General features: G+C 36.0%; 1 protein-coding gene and 1 long non-coding RNA gene across 3 annotated transcripts in view; one reads left to right on the forward strand and one right to left on the reverse strand.

Annotated features, from left to right (window-relative positions):
* LOC129263877 (uncharacterized) overlaps window positions 1-10,002 on the forward strand; it is a 26,627-nt gene extending 16,625 nt beyond the window's left edge. For both annotated transcript variants that reach the window (XM_064100789.1, XM_064100790.1), the window contains exons 13-18: window positions 469-624; window positions 1,285-1,436; window positions 2,445-2,624; window positions 3,274-3,465; window positions 4,438-4,602; window positions 5,960-10,002. In XM_064100789.1, coding sequence (XP_063956859.1) covers window positions 469-624; window positions 1,285-1,436; window positions 2,445-2,624; window positions 3,274-3,465; window positions 4,438-4,602; window positions 5,960-6,167 — 1,053 coding nt within the window. In that variant the 3' untranslated portion in view covers window positions 6,168-10,002. The remainder of the gene's footprint in view (window positions 1-468; window positions 625-1,284; window positions 1,437-2,444; window positions 2,625-3,273; window positions 3,466-4,437; window positions 4,603-5,959) is intronic.
* Window positions 8,769-12,298, reverse strand: LOC135154515 (uncharacterized). Its single transcript, XR_010293859.1, has 2 exons — window positions 10,095-12,298; window positions 8,769-10,017 (listed from the first exon to the last, which is right to left on the reverse strand). It is a non-coding gene; the product is annotated as an uncharacterized LOC135154515 (long non-coding RNA).
* Between the last annotated feature and the right edge of the window lie 4,684 nt (window positions 12,299-16,982).

Genomic DNA, 16,982 nt, shown 5'->3' on the forward strand with positions numbered 1-16,982 from the left:
TTTATTTTGAAGTGCTTAGGTAGCCAAGAAAATCAACATTACTGATTGATTATACATTGTGTCACTAACATTTCAGTGTCAATCCACAGTGTTTCATAAAAAAGTTTGTATATTTCTAGAGTTTTTAAACAGCCAAAATGCATCAGTGTCTTAGTCTTATAGTGTAAAACTTTGGTTTTAAAAAATGAGTGTTTGTAACACCCAGGATTCATATTATCATTCAGTATTATAAGTACCATTTTTCATCTGAGCAAGAGCTCCACAGTATCAAACTAGAGTGTTTATATTATACAGAGTGTTTTGAACAGCCAAGAGCACCAATCATAGTTTTAGCGCTAACACCAGAACATCTACTTTGAGTGTTGTGTTTATGTTATACAGAGTGTTTCAAACAGCCAAGAGTGCCAATCATAGTTTTGGTGCTAACACCACAATGTCTACATTGAGTGTTGTCTTTCTGTTATACAGAGTGTTATAAACAGTCAGGATACATCGGTGTCATCCAGCATGATAAGTAGCACCGATCGTAGTCTTAGCGCTAACACCACAGTGTCAGAGTCTGAGGGGACTGAACTCCTCCATTGGAAGAAAGGCAACCTGCTCGGGAAAGGAGCATTTGGGACGGTGAGCCCAATTATTTTTTCTTTCTCATTCAATGCATGATTCATAATAAAACAGAAATGAGACAGAAAGAAAAAGAAATTATGTCTCATTTCTTACAACATGTGACCATTTATTTCAAATCACTTCTCTTTACCACTTCCAAACCAGTTTCTTCCAAGCCCAATCTTTCCATGAGCTCATTTAAGAACTTTTTTTTAGATATTTTAACCCTAGAAGGACTGGGGAGCATAATGGCCCCCCTCAGCGATAAAAAAAGATAGCACCTCAAAATTTTATGAGTTTTTTCCTTGAAGTCTCGTGCAACTTTGGAGACCAAATTTGTGACCTACAGCGATTGCATCACAATCTCACGTGCCTTTTTATGAGACAATGTCATGCTGAAAATGGCACATTTTTACACTATGTGTACAATGTCTCTGGGAGATGAAATTCATAAAAGGGTGATTATTTTTCATTCTAAATTAATTTAGGGTTTAAATTTTCATTCTAAATTAATTTAGGATTTAATTTTGTTTTTAAATGATCTGTAATAATTTCCATTGAAAAAAAACCTCAACATAACTCTTTTTGTAAGACGGGGCCCAGGTATCTGAGCCATATATTATTGCTGATCTGATGCAGGCCTTATAAACCTTGCCTTTTATTCTCATATTCTTGTAGGTATACTGTGGGCTAACAAACACCGGTCAGCTGTTAGCCGTGAAGCAGGTCGAGCTCAGCGAGAGAGATAAGGAGAAAGCCAAACAACAGTATCAGAAACTACAAGAAGAAGTACAACTTCTAAAGACGCTTTGTCACAAGAACATTGTTGGGTAAGTGGAAACAGGCCCCATATGATAAAGCAATACATTTGATTGGTTGTGTTTATACGACTGAAACTACCAGAAGTACCACTTCTAAAGACACTTTGTCACAAGAACATTGTTGGGTAATAAAAAACAGGCCCTATTTTCACGTGGTTAAACAAGTTTACATGTAGTTTTATGGTTGTGTTTATACTTCTGAAACTACAGGAAGAAGTATAACTTCTAGAAGTATAACTTCTTAAGACACTGTCACAAGAACTTTGTTGGGATAATGGAAACAGAATCTATTTTTGTGTAGTAAAGCAGATGCAGTTGAGTGGTTGTGTTTATACTCATGAAACTACAGGAAGAAGTATAACTTTTTAAGACACTTTTGTCACAAAATCATTGTTTGGTTAATGGAAATAGGCCCCATTTTCATGCGATAAAGAATATACAACTGAGTGGTTGTGTTTGTACTGTATTAGAATGCTATTTCTTTAGGTGGGCAAGGTATGTTGTCACAGGAGATATTAATGGTCACTTTGATATACAATACTTTTTAATGTTAAATTATGACGATGATGATGCTGGTGACAGCGATGATGATAATAATGGCAATGATGACGAAATAGTAATTTAATATGAAAATGATGGTGATGTTGATGATGATAATGATGATAATAAATGGTAATGATGATGATAATGATGCTGATGATGATCACAATGATGATAATGATGAAAATGCCAATTATGATAATGATGATGATGTTGATGCCAATGATGATGATGGTGATGATGATGATGACAATGATGATTATGATGTGAATGACAATTATTTTGATAAAAAAACTACGTGTATAGCAAAGATTGTGGTGATGGTGATGATGGCAATAACGACGATGAGGGTAATGACAATAATGTTGATAGTGATTTTCGTGTCAATGAGATAATATAATGACAAAGATTATGTAATTATATTATGACATCTATGCTATCAATGACGTATAAATTGATATATTTTCGTCAACCTAGCTTCCTGGGAGTGTCTTTAGAAGAGAACATGGTCAATATCTTCATGCAGTTCATCCCTGGAGGATCTATCGCATCACTTCTGGCTAGGTTTGGATCCCTAGATGAAACTGTCTTCTGTCGTTACACCAAACAGATCCTAGAAGGCACTCAGTACTTACATGAGAATGATGTCATACACAGGTTAGTATAGTATCTACAATGATACCACTTGCCATTTATTGCATTGAAAATGTACAGAGTAAGAAAAGTGGATAGTTTTCAATAGAAACCAGGTAATTGATCTCCTGGCTAGGTTGGATCCCTAGATGAAACTGTCTTCTGCCGTTACACCAAACAGATCCTAGAAGGCACTCAGTACTTATATGAGAATAATGTCATACATAGGTTTTACTATCATACTTCTTGTCAGTCATTGCATTGAGAATGTACAGAGCATGAAATGTGGATAATTTTCACAAGAAACCAGGCTGTTAATATCTTGGCTAGGTCTGGATCTCTCGATGAATTTGTCAGCTGCAACACTCGGACGTGCCTGACAGGGATGTTTCTCTGCTGAGCAAGTCCTGTGACGCGGGAGTAAAACATTTGTCAGATGTGATTGCGTTTATATGTTAGTCATTTTGCCTCCGACGAAGATTCTGCTATGATCGAAAGCTTAGGCCCCTTTTGACTTTCCAATCACAACTCTGTGTAAGTCGGGGCCCAGATCAATCTAGTCAGGAGGTACTCAAATCATTGTGAAGGACGCCTGAAAAGTGAAATTCGCGAAAGATAACGTCATCATGAAATATTTTCAAACACTATTCTATTTGCCTCTTGCTCTTCACAGGGACATCAAAGGAGCCAACATCATGTTGATGTCGACGGGGGTGATCAAGCTCATTGACTTTGGTTGTGCTAAGCGTCTATGTATCCAGATCAGTCGCAGTCAGAATGTACTCAAATCAATGCGAGGGACACCGTACTGGATGGCGCCCGAGGTCATCATGGAGACGGGACATGGGAAGAAATCAGATATATGGTGAGTATGTCCGTCTTAACCACTGAGATAAAAAAGCTGGATAGACCAACAACCTGCTCTTTTGAGACCACTTGAAACACTTAAAAGTACTCCAAAAGGTCAAGCGTGTACTAAGGTCCTTTTTTTTTTTGTGTGTGTGTGTGTGTGTTGTTTCTTTTGTGTTGGTATAGTCCCATATACTGTTAAAGGAGAATGAAACCCTTGAAACCAGCTGAATCCATATCAAAGAGAAAAATCAAAGAAACATATTGTTGAAAGTTTGAGGAAGATTGAATGAATAATAAGAAAGTTATGAGCATTTGAATATTGCAATCATTAATGCCATGTAGATCCTCCCATCGGCAATGCGACCAAGATCTGTGATATCACACACGTACAACTCCCTCATTACTTTAGTACTTATTTCACTTATATTCTCACTTTTATAGAATCTATCACAAGGTGAGGTGTTCTCTTTATGATATGACAAGTACAGAGGTTTCACAACATTATATCATTGATGAATCGTTTGTCATATGATTACAATGAGCAAAAATAGATGTTTTGGGGTATATTTTCAGTGTCCAAATGGGAGAGTTGTACGTGTGTGACATCACAGATCTTGGTCGCATTGCCAATGGGAGTATCTCCATAGCATTAGTGATCTCGACATTCAAATGCTCATAACTCTTTTATTGCTAGTCCTATTTTACTCAAAATTTTGTTGATCTTATTCTTTGATTTTTCTGCTTTCACAAAAGCTAACTTGCTCCAAGAGTTTCATTCTCCTTTAATTGTGTCATGGAGTACTTTTCCTTTAGCTTCAAGGTGTCATGTGCGGTAGCATACAATAAGCTCTATCCATTTTTTTCATATCTATGGTCTGAACCCACAGAGGTACATTGGTTGTACAGTATTTGAGATGTTCTTTGTGTGGTTTTTGAGTCATTACCCTTGTGATCAACTTCCGTGATTCTTTTCCTTTCTCTGTAGGTCCATTGGTTGTACAGTGTTTGAGATGGCGACCCGTAAGCCCCCTTGGTCTGACATGCCTCCCATGGCGGCCATCTTTGCCATCGGTTCCGGTGGCCCCGTTCCTCAGATGCCAGACAAGTTCTCTGAAGATGCGAAGACCTTTGTCAATGCTTGCCTAACAAGGTAAGACTGTTATAGTATAAGATGCAAATACCTTTTTTAATGCTTGCCTTACAAGATAACCATTACAGTATAAGATGTGAAGACCTTTGTCAATGCTTGAATTACAAGGTAAGACCGTTATAGTATAAGATCTGAAAACCTTTATCAATGCTTGCCTTACAAGGTAAGACCGTTATAGTATAAGATCTGAAAACCTTTGTCAATGCTTGCCTTACAAGGTAAGACCCATTACAGTATAAGATGCGAAGACATTTGTCAATGCTTGCCTTTCAAGATAAGACCCATTTCAGTATAAGATGCGAAGACATTTGTCAATGCTTGCTTTACAAGGTAAGACCGTTACAGTATAAGACGCAAATGCCTTTTTCAATGCTTGCCTTACAATATGACTATTACAGTATAAGATGCAAAGACCTCTGTCAATGCTTGCCTTACAAGGTAAGACCCATTACAGTTTGTGATGAAAATACCTTTTTGTAAGACCTGGAGGCCGTTTCATAAAGCTGATCGTAAGTTAAGAGCGACTTTAAGAACGACTGGTGATCCTTTCTTGTGGTAAGTGACGGTTCACCATTATGTTCATTAGTGATTATTTAGCGCATAAGAAAGGTTCACCAGTCGTTCTTAAAGTCGCTCTTAACTTACGAACAGCTTTATGAAACACCCACCAGAGGTTTGGCTCATTAATATGTATCTGGTTTTTTTTTTAGTTTGTAATTTCTTGATTGTGTTATTTTGCCAAATAAATTGAATTGAGATGAATGCTTGCCTTACAAGATACGTCCATTGTCGTATATGATGTAAAGACCTTTTGTATAGTTTGTATTACTAGATAAGGCTGTTATAGTATAAGATGTAAATACCTTTGTTAATGCTTGCCTTATAAGTGAAGACCATTATGATGTACCTGTGTTTCTAGCATCATCAATTCCTATCGATTCTTGATGATTAAAGTGAGAATTTATGCTGAGGTAAAGTCGGTTTTAATAATCAAAGCTGCAGCCAACCTGTAGCAATCAATTCTAATTAGGAGATATGTTATTGTCTTAGTGCTTAATGCTTCAAAACCTCTTCCAGCCTTCATCTCAGGTGTGAACTGCATCTGTTCTTTCTTTTTATTTCAGGTTGGTAAAAATGTGTTGATGTCTTTTGAGTATATGTATCACATTCTGTTCCAAGAAAAAGTCTTTGATCTCTAAACTTTGGTCCAAGACTTTTCCTTGTGATGTATTAAGTCTTGCTCTACCTATCTTGGCTTTTGGTTTATTATCAAGGAAAAGTCTTGAATACCACTGTGACACTGTCCATTATGAAGTTAGATACATTATTATTACACATCTTTACATTAATTTTGCAGGAATCAAGATGAACGAGCTACAGCCTCAGAACTCCTCAAGCACCCCTTTATAAAGAGAAGGAAAGAAAGAGGGAGGGAACACTATCAGAGCAGGATATCCTCAACATCTCTGGAAGACGGCCCAATCGTCTTCAGGGAACAACCTATCTCAAGGGACTCGGCAGAGAGCAAAGGAAGAAGGAACTATGCCATGCAGGATTTCCGCTGAACGAGCGATTGCTGCAGTAGAAGTGCTTGCGGAATCAGTCTCAGAGATAGTGATATTCTGGTAGTCACTTGAGATAAGTTTGTGTCGTTGCGCTCTACCTGTCAAGCAGAGGTAGAAGCACGCTGTGGGCAATTGCTGCAGGAAAAAGTGCTTGAGGAATACATCTCAGAGACATGTATTGTGTGGTCACCTGAGACAGGTCTGTGCTTCGGCATTCTTACACCACCAAGTGGAGCAAGAATTATGTTGAGTGTGAGTTTCGTTTGTGAAGCAATTGAATTGAGGCACAATGTTTTCAACATTCCTTATTATAACCAGAGTGTGAGGAACTGCATCTTTCTTGAGTTCCATTGATGAAGAGACCATAGGTCATTCAATGAGTTCTGGAAGATTTCTTTCATTCTGGGAAAGGATTGTACAGACAAATGTGCGAAGGACTTATCGGCACGTTCTTGTGGAAAGAGCTGTGCTGGAAACACCAATGTTAATTATGTATATGAATTTATGAAGTAAAGGAAGCGGGGTCGTTGCAGAAACCAAGGCTGAATTAAATTTTTCCCTGCAAGAAGTATGTTGGTAGAGCCATTGCTGCGTTGACAATCACCTGTAAGAATCACCCTGTCACAACTTAATAATTAAGGTGCAGCTGATGACAACAAAGGAGAAGACCAGTGCTTAGGGGAAATGCTTCTGGTAATTGAGACACCTATTCAAATTGTAGAACCTTTTCTTTGGAAGGGTATTGCTTCAAATTTCATCATGTTTAAATGAAAATGCACAGAAATTCAGAAACTCGTGGCAGTTTCAGAATCAATTTCTCCATTATGGTCATGAACCTATTACTGTAATGACATTTCACATGTACAATCATTGACAATGTTGATGAATTTTGTAGTTAAAGCATCTACCATTCCACATAAGTTTGAGGTTCAGCCCTTACCATATGTTGTCACTGAACCTGATATCTTTTCCTTTGTATTTCAAATAATCATGCTGTGGAAATCAAATGTATTCAGAACCTTGGTATATGCATGGACTTGTTTTATAAACTTTTCTGAGCTATGTGTAGTATTGGCTTCATCAAGGCTAGATTGCACATATTTCTGTATTGGAGAATATATATTTTCCTGTAAATGATGCATTTTCTAGCTCTTATCATGTATTCCAATTGCCTGGCTACTATTATATTCAAATCATTCGTGATTCATGTCAGTGGGCAACAGGATAGATAGATTGTCAGTAATGGGAACTTGTACCTCTAAACTTGGGGATGTTGCACAAAAGGTCAAGATTGACTTAAAATCATGCTTAAATGCGACATGCACATTATATGAAACACACAATCTTATTGATTACTATACAGTAGGGCATGTCCTCTGAGTTGACCAATGAGGCAATGTCTTCTATACCGCATGCAACTGGAAATTTAAGTGCGACTCTAAGTCAAGCTTATGTCTTTGTGAAACACCCCCCTGGACAGTGTGGTTGAGCACTTTGCCACCTGATTGAATCAATCTTATCTCATGTTATTAATTGAAGGATAACATCCTTGCTCTGCATTGCTACATGTACACTATCAACAAAGAAACTAATTTCTCGCCAAAAGTAGAGTTACAAGTTTCCAGATCAATCACCTACATAATGCCTTGATCGAAAACATAAACTAATTCAGACAGTATTCTATCGCAATAATCATGCCTTTTGTGATTTAACTTCTGGTATTTTCTGGAGTTTCCGTCCATTTTCTATTCCATTTTTTATGATGCCTTTGACGTTACGTACAACGATTTCCATCTGTGGTGACAATCATGTGAATTTTGCTAATATTTAATGTTCAATGTTACTTGCTTTTTCAATGCAGTGCTTACCCATCTACTAAAGTGAGTGTGAAATGGGTCCAAGTGATTGGGCTTTGTCAATAGGAAGCCTATTCCCATTTAAAGTTTTAAAATGATTTACATGTTGGTGTGACGATTTGGTTCTATTTTCGCACATTTCCGTCAATCCTATTTTGTGCCTTTTCGTGCTTTTAATGTTGAATGTCGCAATTGCGGATGTAGATGACATAGAAAAGTTACTTTCCACAAATGGCGGATGTAGATGACACAGAAAAGTTACTTTCCTTAATGTTCTGTAGTTCCTAATCTACAGGAATTTAGAATGGTAATGTACAAACTGCTATAAGTGTTTGCTTTCTATAGACAATAGACAATAGGTAGTTTTTCGCATTTACTACGGGGAAATTCTCTACAATGCATCGATTCCTTTAAAAATGCAATGAAAATCACATTGGAGAGCCGAGAGGCTTTCATCAAAAGTTGGAGGACTGGGACAGATAATCCAAAGATTTGCTCCGGAAGAGCAATCACTAATATGCCGTTGTCCCGAGTCAAGAGATTCCAATGCTGTCCCGGTCCACCAACTTTAGAAAAAAGCCTCTCAGCTCTATATTGTGATTTTATTTGCATTTTCAAAGGAATTGGTGTGTACATTGTAGATAGTTTCCTCCAAGGAAGTGCGAAAAGTCTGGATTAATTCATAAATATGGTTTAAAGGGAAACCCTACCCTAATAAATGATGATTTCATTTACAAAAAAAAACCAAAAGGTGAAATCCTAATAAGAATTGGATTAAACATTTACATTTGTTTATATGTTTCAATCACTATACATGTATTTATGAGGATTTCAAATTGGCCACATACAGTGTACATGTAGGTAATGATGTAGAGTAGCTCGTAGTGACAATTCTGAATTTTCTCCAGTCTGTAAACTGGCTAAAATATCATCTTTAACAAACAAACAAAAAATGTTCCACTGAGAATAATTTGTCTATCATATGATATCTATGTTTAATTCATATATTTTTGGTAACTGCCTGAACAGAAAAAAACAACAAGAGAAACCCACAATTTTCCTGATAATTGAGTACATGTCATAAGAGAGAGTACATGTAGTCCTAATACCTAAGTGCCAATTTGAGAATTACATAGTGTAATGGGGCTTTCTAAGAATCTGAAGTTGCATTTGGACTTTAGTTTCTGGCGATGCCCCTGTCATATACATGTAGTTATATTCCTGTTAAATCACCCATAACTTTCTCCTTCCTCGTGCAATTTTGTCTTGATTTTATAAACTTCCACAATTCTGGTTTTTAATTGTATTTTTTAAGTTCATTTCATGGGTTGGTTTTTCCTTAAAGTGTACCATTCTACGTAAACGAATCTCCGTCCATTGATTAGCATGCCTTCTGACAATCACAGAACAGATTGAAATAGTCTCATCTCATCTCAGATGCAAGCACTCTTCTTCCAAACCACGTTTGCACCAATTGTTGTCTTTCAATTTTCTACGATAATCCATTTTTCTACTCTCCTTTTTATGCAAATGTGTGATTTCTGCAAAAGCACTGGATTTTTTTACAAAAGGATATGCTCGTTTTCTGTATCATGTCCAACTCTCTGGAGGTATATGGCAAATTATGCATAAAATGAATATGTATCGTAAAGGCTCATGGAGCATATAGCTGAAATTATCAATGTTTAGATTTATTGTTTGCCTATTTTCGGAAAATTTGCATGAAATTTAATTCATCCATTTCCAGATTGATGAGTACTTTGCCTTTCACATGAGAATGGAAATGCATTATGGTAACTTTGCCATCCAATGCTAACTACCATGGTAGCATTGATCAACCAATCAAAATCAAGGATTCCATACAAGTTACCATTGGATGGCAAAGTTATAATCGTAACTTTTATGCAACATGGCCCTGAGCATTCCACATGCAGTATGATGTACTCTGAATCTGTTTAGAATGATTAAAGAAACTATCCAAATTATTATTTTTTCTTTAACACATATTAATGAATTCAAACATGTCTTTGGTGATCTAAAAAAAACAAATAAACTTTTTTTTCTTTAACACATCTATGAATTTAAACATGTCTTTGGTGATTTAAAAAAAAAGTACTTTTGTGATTAACCAGTATATTCACTGTCAAGATTAATATTTTGTCATGTCGTCTCAACAGGGCAGCAGATAGATTTTTTGGTCTTAGCATTCATTTTTATTGTAAGCTATATGATAATGCAAGTTACTATGTCTTTCAAGCAAAACTGATTTGAGCAGAAATGTCTTCTACTTAATCAATATGATACATGCAATCTTGTATCTTTTGATTTTAAACATTTGAAGAAAAAATGATATTGCAATTTCAGAACAATGTAATAAAGATTCTCTGTATTTTTGTTTTTTGGTAAACTTATGACACAAATTTGCATTGTCTCAAAGTATCCAAATGTCATTATTAAAATTGGCATGCTTTGATATCAATGTGAGATTGTGAGCAGGAGAGAACTTTTTCTTTTCTTTTTTGGGGACTACTTTTCACAACTTACTGCCTAAATCTGCAGCATCGGATACGCTTTAAGCTTGCTATGAATGGGGAATTTCCAGGGCTCCTTTTTTTGGTTTCCAGGGATCCTTTGAGCATTTTGGGGGCTAAATTGCCCCCAGGCCCCGTGTGATTTTTCCCCTGATTTTGAGTATCCTCCCCCAAAAATCTTAAAGAATGAGCTTTGTTTAATGAACACTAATGTTGTTATGGAAATGATACAATGATGGATGTGGAAGATCAATCTTAATCTGATTTCAGACTTTTAAATTTTGATTTTCAGCTTGCAGTAGCGTCTCCTTACATCTAAGTTGGTTTTCCACATGTCAAATAATCACGTATAAAGTCGAAGCATTTCTTCAGACCAGAATATGCAAATATTTATTATTTACATCTTATAAGTCAAATAAAACAGATTTTTGTGGTCTCAAAAGATTTGACTTTGGCAGTTTCACCCGTTACATTTTTTGATGAATTTCAGTTGTAGCTTTCTAGTTTAATGTCAAGTTTGTTTAAGTTTTGGAGCTCTCAAGTGTAAATCTAAGAAAGATCCCATCGCATCTATTCTGTATATAGCAAATGTAAGCTCTGAATTCATAATTTTTATGATTTTATTAATGAGTATCTTGCCTGTGGAATTTTCTAGTCTATATGTATTAAGAAAAATACATCATTCCATGTCCATATTGGGAATTTTCTTCATTTTTGAAGAAAATCCACTCTCATTATCATTCTTTTTCTTTTCAAGTTCATCCACTGTTTTAATGTGTAAGTGTTTAATTCATGTTGGTAATGTATAGTGTTATGGTAGATTTAATATATGAGTTTTTTTTTTTTTTAGATACCATACCTTTATGAATATGGATATAATATATTTCTTTTTTTCTTCTTTTTTTCTGCTAAAAGCAGATGTTAGGTCCAATAGCAATGAAAAGAGTTTTGATATGCTGCTCATGTATCTGTAAAATACTTTTTAATTTATGGTCTTGTTTTTAAATAATTTACTGAACATGTCTTCAAAGTTTGATCACATGGTATATGTCTTGTAATAGCCATGGCTAGCCATCAATTTCTTCCTTCTATTTAATTGCTTAAGTATATTTTTTTATACTGGTGGCAGATAGCTCATGGCCTGTATTCAAAAGAATACTTTGATGTAAAATGTATAAAGCAAACTTTCACTTAAAGTCATTTGGGTAAAGAAATTCACTAGAGGCGTTTTCAATTAAAAACTTGGCCTTTCATATTAGTACTCAAATAATTAAGTCAATACAAGGCATGTAATTTGTCTATTAGTCAAACAGTTGTAAGTAGATGTGCTGTGGGCTAGTGGTTATGTGTCTGGACTATGGATCACAAGCTTCAGGGTTCAATTCCTGCTTCTGCACCGACATCCTTTCGCAAGGCCTTGATCTACATGTACGTTTGCCTCCATCGACCCAGGTGAGGTAAATGGATACCCTGCATGAATTTATCTCTTGAAATGCTATCAAGAGCACATAATTTAGAGCTATGGTAAGCAGAGGCAGGGGGGAGTGGGATAATGAATGATGTATAAGAGCCCACTCTTGTAATTATCATTAATCGATATATGCTGATAGTGGTTATGTGTGCTATATAGAGATATGCTACATTATGTTGCCATTTGTTGCTGCAGGTCTTATAAGGTATAGTTGTAAAGTATATATTTTATTATTTTATTAGCATCATTTGTAGGGTCATCTGATCCAATTTAAAAAAAAAAGATGTATTCCATGAAGACATAGGTCAACTTTGTATTTTGGGGTGAATTGTCAATTGATGACAACATATCACTGTTGACTGTTTCCATAGAAAGAGTGGTTCTTGGCCAATGAAAAAGGATTCGGGCTGCAATTGTCATAACATCAGTGAATAATGGTATACTTTATGGAAAGGTCCCCAGTTAGATAGAACCATGCTAGTATTGCATACTTTGTATTTTGGGGTGAATTGTCAATTGATGACAACATATCATTGTTGACTGTTTCCATAGAAAGAGGGGTTTCTTGGCCAATGAAAAAGGATCTGGGCTGCAATTGTCATAACATCGGTGAATGATGGTAGACTTAATGGAAAGGTCCTCAGTTAGATAGAACCATGCCAATATGGCAGTCACACAACTGAAACTGACTTCACACTGATCAATGGTATGTCATTCAAGTTAACATTATAGCTTTGATTGGTATGGGGCCCGTAACACAAAGCTTAGCAATGATCATAGAACAGTTTCTATGATCGATTCTATTGGCTACAATATACAATCGATCTTCAAAATCAAGTGTATGATTAATTGCTAACTTCTGTGTTACGGGCTCCTGGGGAGCGTTTCATCAATATTTTCATCCGACAAGTTGTCAAATCTGACATCTTTCCATGATTTTGATTGGCAGAGAGGCACTGTTCCTATGGTAACTGTCAGATAAAATGGGACTTGTCGGATAAAACGTCCGACAAGTCCTTTCATGAAACGCTCCCCATGTGTTGGTTATATTTTGGTGTGACTGTCACCACACTATGGTTTGGTCTCTCCCTTTCTCTTCTCCCCCATGTCTCTCTCGCTCTCTTCACCCCCTCCCCCTCTTTGTCCTCTCTTTATATCGCTATCTCTTTCTCTCCCTCTCTCCCTCTCAATTCTTCCCATCTCTTTCTCCCCCTCTCTCCCCACCTCTCTCTCCCTCTCTTCCTGCTATACATGTGTCAAGGGACATGTAGAATATCTCAAATCATATTAAAAAAATGCCCCATTTGACTTTTGTTCATTATTTAGTAAAGAAAAATTGTGCATGATATAGATTGTATAGAAGTGTCACTCTTAACTGTTCTCAAAATGTATATAATTTACATTATGATTGTTCTTTTCATATAGGTATGTGTGGGGTTTTGTGCTAATTTGTATGTATTTTTTCTTTGTGATATTTGGTAAAGAAATTTTCTATTAATCTAGCAATATATGTGTACTTTTCTAATAATATATATCTCTGAAATTCTCTTTTATGATGACTGTGTACAAATCTTTTTCTACAATTACAATTGTTTGTAAATATATGTAAAAAATGGTGCACCTTTTTTTAAACATTTGTGTGTGTGTCTAAAAAAGCATGTTGATTAAATGGATGTGCTTCTAAAATTGAGAAAATAGCCGTCTTGATTGTTTTGTTTGTGTTAGAGGCTTATTAGAGAGTTTTTGCAACAGCTACGCAGACGCTTTCTGGAACATAAAGAATATATTGTTAAATGCACTTCATTGAAACTAAGTTTTTGTTGAGGGCTGTTGAATATAACCTGATGCATGGCAAAAACCCTGGTGTTGATTCAACACCAGCCTGGAATATATTATGTCCACACCAGAGAAGTGTTAAACGACACCAGTTTCGTTTTGGTCTAACACCAGAGAGGTGTTTATACAACACCAATTAGTATTAAAACAGCATCGGTTTGATTCCAAACTGGTGTTTCAATACTTCTCTGGTGTGGACATATATAGATTCCGGGCTGGTGTTAAATCAACACCGGATTTTGCAGTTTATACTGGCAATTATTCATCAGCTCTGAAACGTCGGATGAAACTGCTGTTCCGATTCACAGACCCTCGACAAAGACTTGTGATTTGACATGCATTATCAGTGCATTTGCTGCCACAGCATTGTAGGATTCATTCCCCGTTGCTGAGCGAAAACTTGCTATTGTGTGAGTGGAAACACCAAACACAACTTTGGGGTTATTTTTGTTTTTGTTTTAATTTGTTTCATATATTCTTTTTATTTGGGATGGGGGAGGGCAAGAAAACTTTTTAAAGGGGAAGTTAACCATGACGTCAAGATGGTGATGAAAAAAGGATCAGGGCCCCGTCTTACAAAGTGCTACGATTGATCCAATCAATCGTTACTCTATGGAAATCCATCAGTGTCATAGCTTTCTCTACAGGAAATTTGCAAAATGTCCTTTGTAAACAAAGGAGATCACACCAAATTGTCAAGGAATCAATGAATTTATGGATATACATTCATATCTAGAATTTTTTGTGAGCAAACATGCATTTTATATGTTGACTTTGCTGGCATTCCATAGTTGCGATTGATCGGATCAATCGCAACCCTTTGTAAGACAGGCCCCGGGTGTTATGACTGGGTGATGCAAGAACACAGTAAATTTATTGAAAATGCCCGTCGAATGACAAAGAACAGCTGGGAGGTCTTTGCCGGAAAAATTGGTCAATCAAAACAGCAGTTTCGTCCTTGACTCTGGACAAACGACAATTTTTTCTTTAGCTCAGAAACGTTCCTGCTCCCTATAACTTTCGACAAAGACCTCCAAGCTGGTCTTTGTCATTTACCCGGCATTTTTAATAGATTTATTGTGTTCTTGAATCCGTCATGTGTCATGGAGTGCAAACAAGTGAATAATACAATGAAGTAATGAACATTTTATGGGCTTTCTCTTTTATACCTCTTGTGGCTGTTTCATAAAGCTGTTCGTAAAGTTACGCACAACGTTACGCACGACTGGAACATGTTCTTAGGTTATAAATCTATTACATAGGGATATCCCATAGCACAAGAAAGGATCACCAATCATGCGTAAAGTCGTTCGTATCTTACAAACAGCTTTATGAAACACCCACCAGGGACCCGTTGCAGAAAGAGTTGCAATCAAACGCAACTCAAAAAATCTTGCTCAACTTTACAAATTTTAGAGTGACTTGTTCCAGGCACAATTGACCAGGCACAAATACCCCCCCCCCCCATGCCTGTGTGATTGACTGTGTGGTGTGGATGTGTTTGTTTTTGCTTCGTTACTCTGTTTAAACGCTTTTTTATCATCTTCTTTGTGTACACAATCTACTAAATTTTTGTTCCTGGGGGGAACATTTAACCCACAAGCTTCGCTTTTTAGTTCCCCCTTTTTCCTCATCTACTATATTATTGTACATGAATTATGAAATGCATTTTTTTTTCTGCTCTCTTTATGTATGTAAATATTTAATGACTAGAAATGCATTTATAATGTTATGTGTTGTAAATATGAATTTGATTTTTTACTGATATGGAAATAAAGACATTGAACTTGAACTTGATTTTCAGCCAATGAAGCACCCGTATTCGGGACTTAAGCTTGAAGGCAACTCTTTCTGTAACAGGCCCCAGGTGGGTGTTCAATTAAGCTACGCGTAAGTTACGAGCGATTTTACGAACGACTGGTGATCCTTTCTTAGGCATAATCAACCATTTTTGTGCACATAGTTTACCACAAGATAGGATACAGTCGTTCTTAAAGTCTCTCGTAAATTTAAAACAATTCTATGAAGCATACACCTGTTTTAACAAATATTTCTTGGCATAGGCGAAGAGAGGTTGTTTCATGTGTTCATATACGAACGGGGATGCGGCAGTGTCGCAAATAATTAAGTTTACAAAGGCTATATGTTACACACAATGTAATTTATTGAAGCGGATTAAATTATAATATTAAATATGGCTTTGTATAGCGCAGCTTTTATATGAATACATTCAGCTGCGCTAATTCAGAGATTTTTTTAAAACTTAATTCTGTGTGTACACAAACATTTCTTAATTAAAGAAATATGTTTTCAATTTCGATTTGAAGATAGTAAGTGATACATCAAAATTGATACATTTTCTCAATTTAGCCTCTAATTTTAGATACGATATCTAAAAATGATGAATTGATTGCCATTGAATAGTGCTGTTCATTTCTTTATTTTTAAAATCAAAATCACAACACAAATTATATAGTACTATATCATTTTCAAAGTTAATACAAAGCTCTTTTACAAAGAGGCCTACTGTTATTAAAACAATAAATCAATGAAACGAAATTACAAGAATGACAAATATGAATTAAGAAATCTTAATCCTTACACTCCATTCTTAATAGTTGATGAGTATAACTAAGATGATCTCTCGTAAAATGGACTAGAAAGTCCATTTTACAAAGTCGAGTCGTTACAATCAATCTTATTGAAACATATTTCAAATAGAGTAAACACACTCAAGACACTAGCATAAAAAAAACAAATTTTTTGTCTCGTCTGCATTGCAAAAGCGAGACATATAATAAGCGCCACTTTTCCGACGGCAAAAGCGTTGTCAACATTGAATTTGAACTTTGATCGAGGAGTTACCTATTTTGATTAAACCTTTACAGACGGTACCATACTAATTACTCTATAGTAGCGGTACCCTATTTCGCAATTTATTGTCACTCATCATTTGACAGGAAATTCGGAGAGCATTTCATGAAACTGTTAGCTATAGAAATCCTTTCATCTGATTGGCTCAGGACTAATTAGTTTATGATTATCAGTGACTATTTGCTTCATGAAACAGCCCCCTGGAAATCGCTAAATACCAATAACCAATCAAGATCATCGTTGCATG

This window comes from Lytechinus pictus, chromosome 6 (genome assembly GCF_037042905.1).
Source record: "Lytechinus pictus isolate F3 Inbred chromosome 6, Lp3.0, whole genome shotgun sequence".
Classification (NCBI taxonomy): Eukaryota; Metazoa; Echinodermata; class Echinoidea; order Temnopleuroida; family Toxopneustidae; genus Lytechinus; species Lytechinus pictus.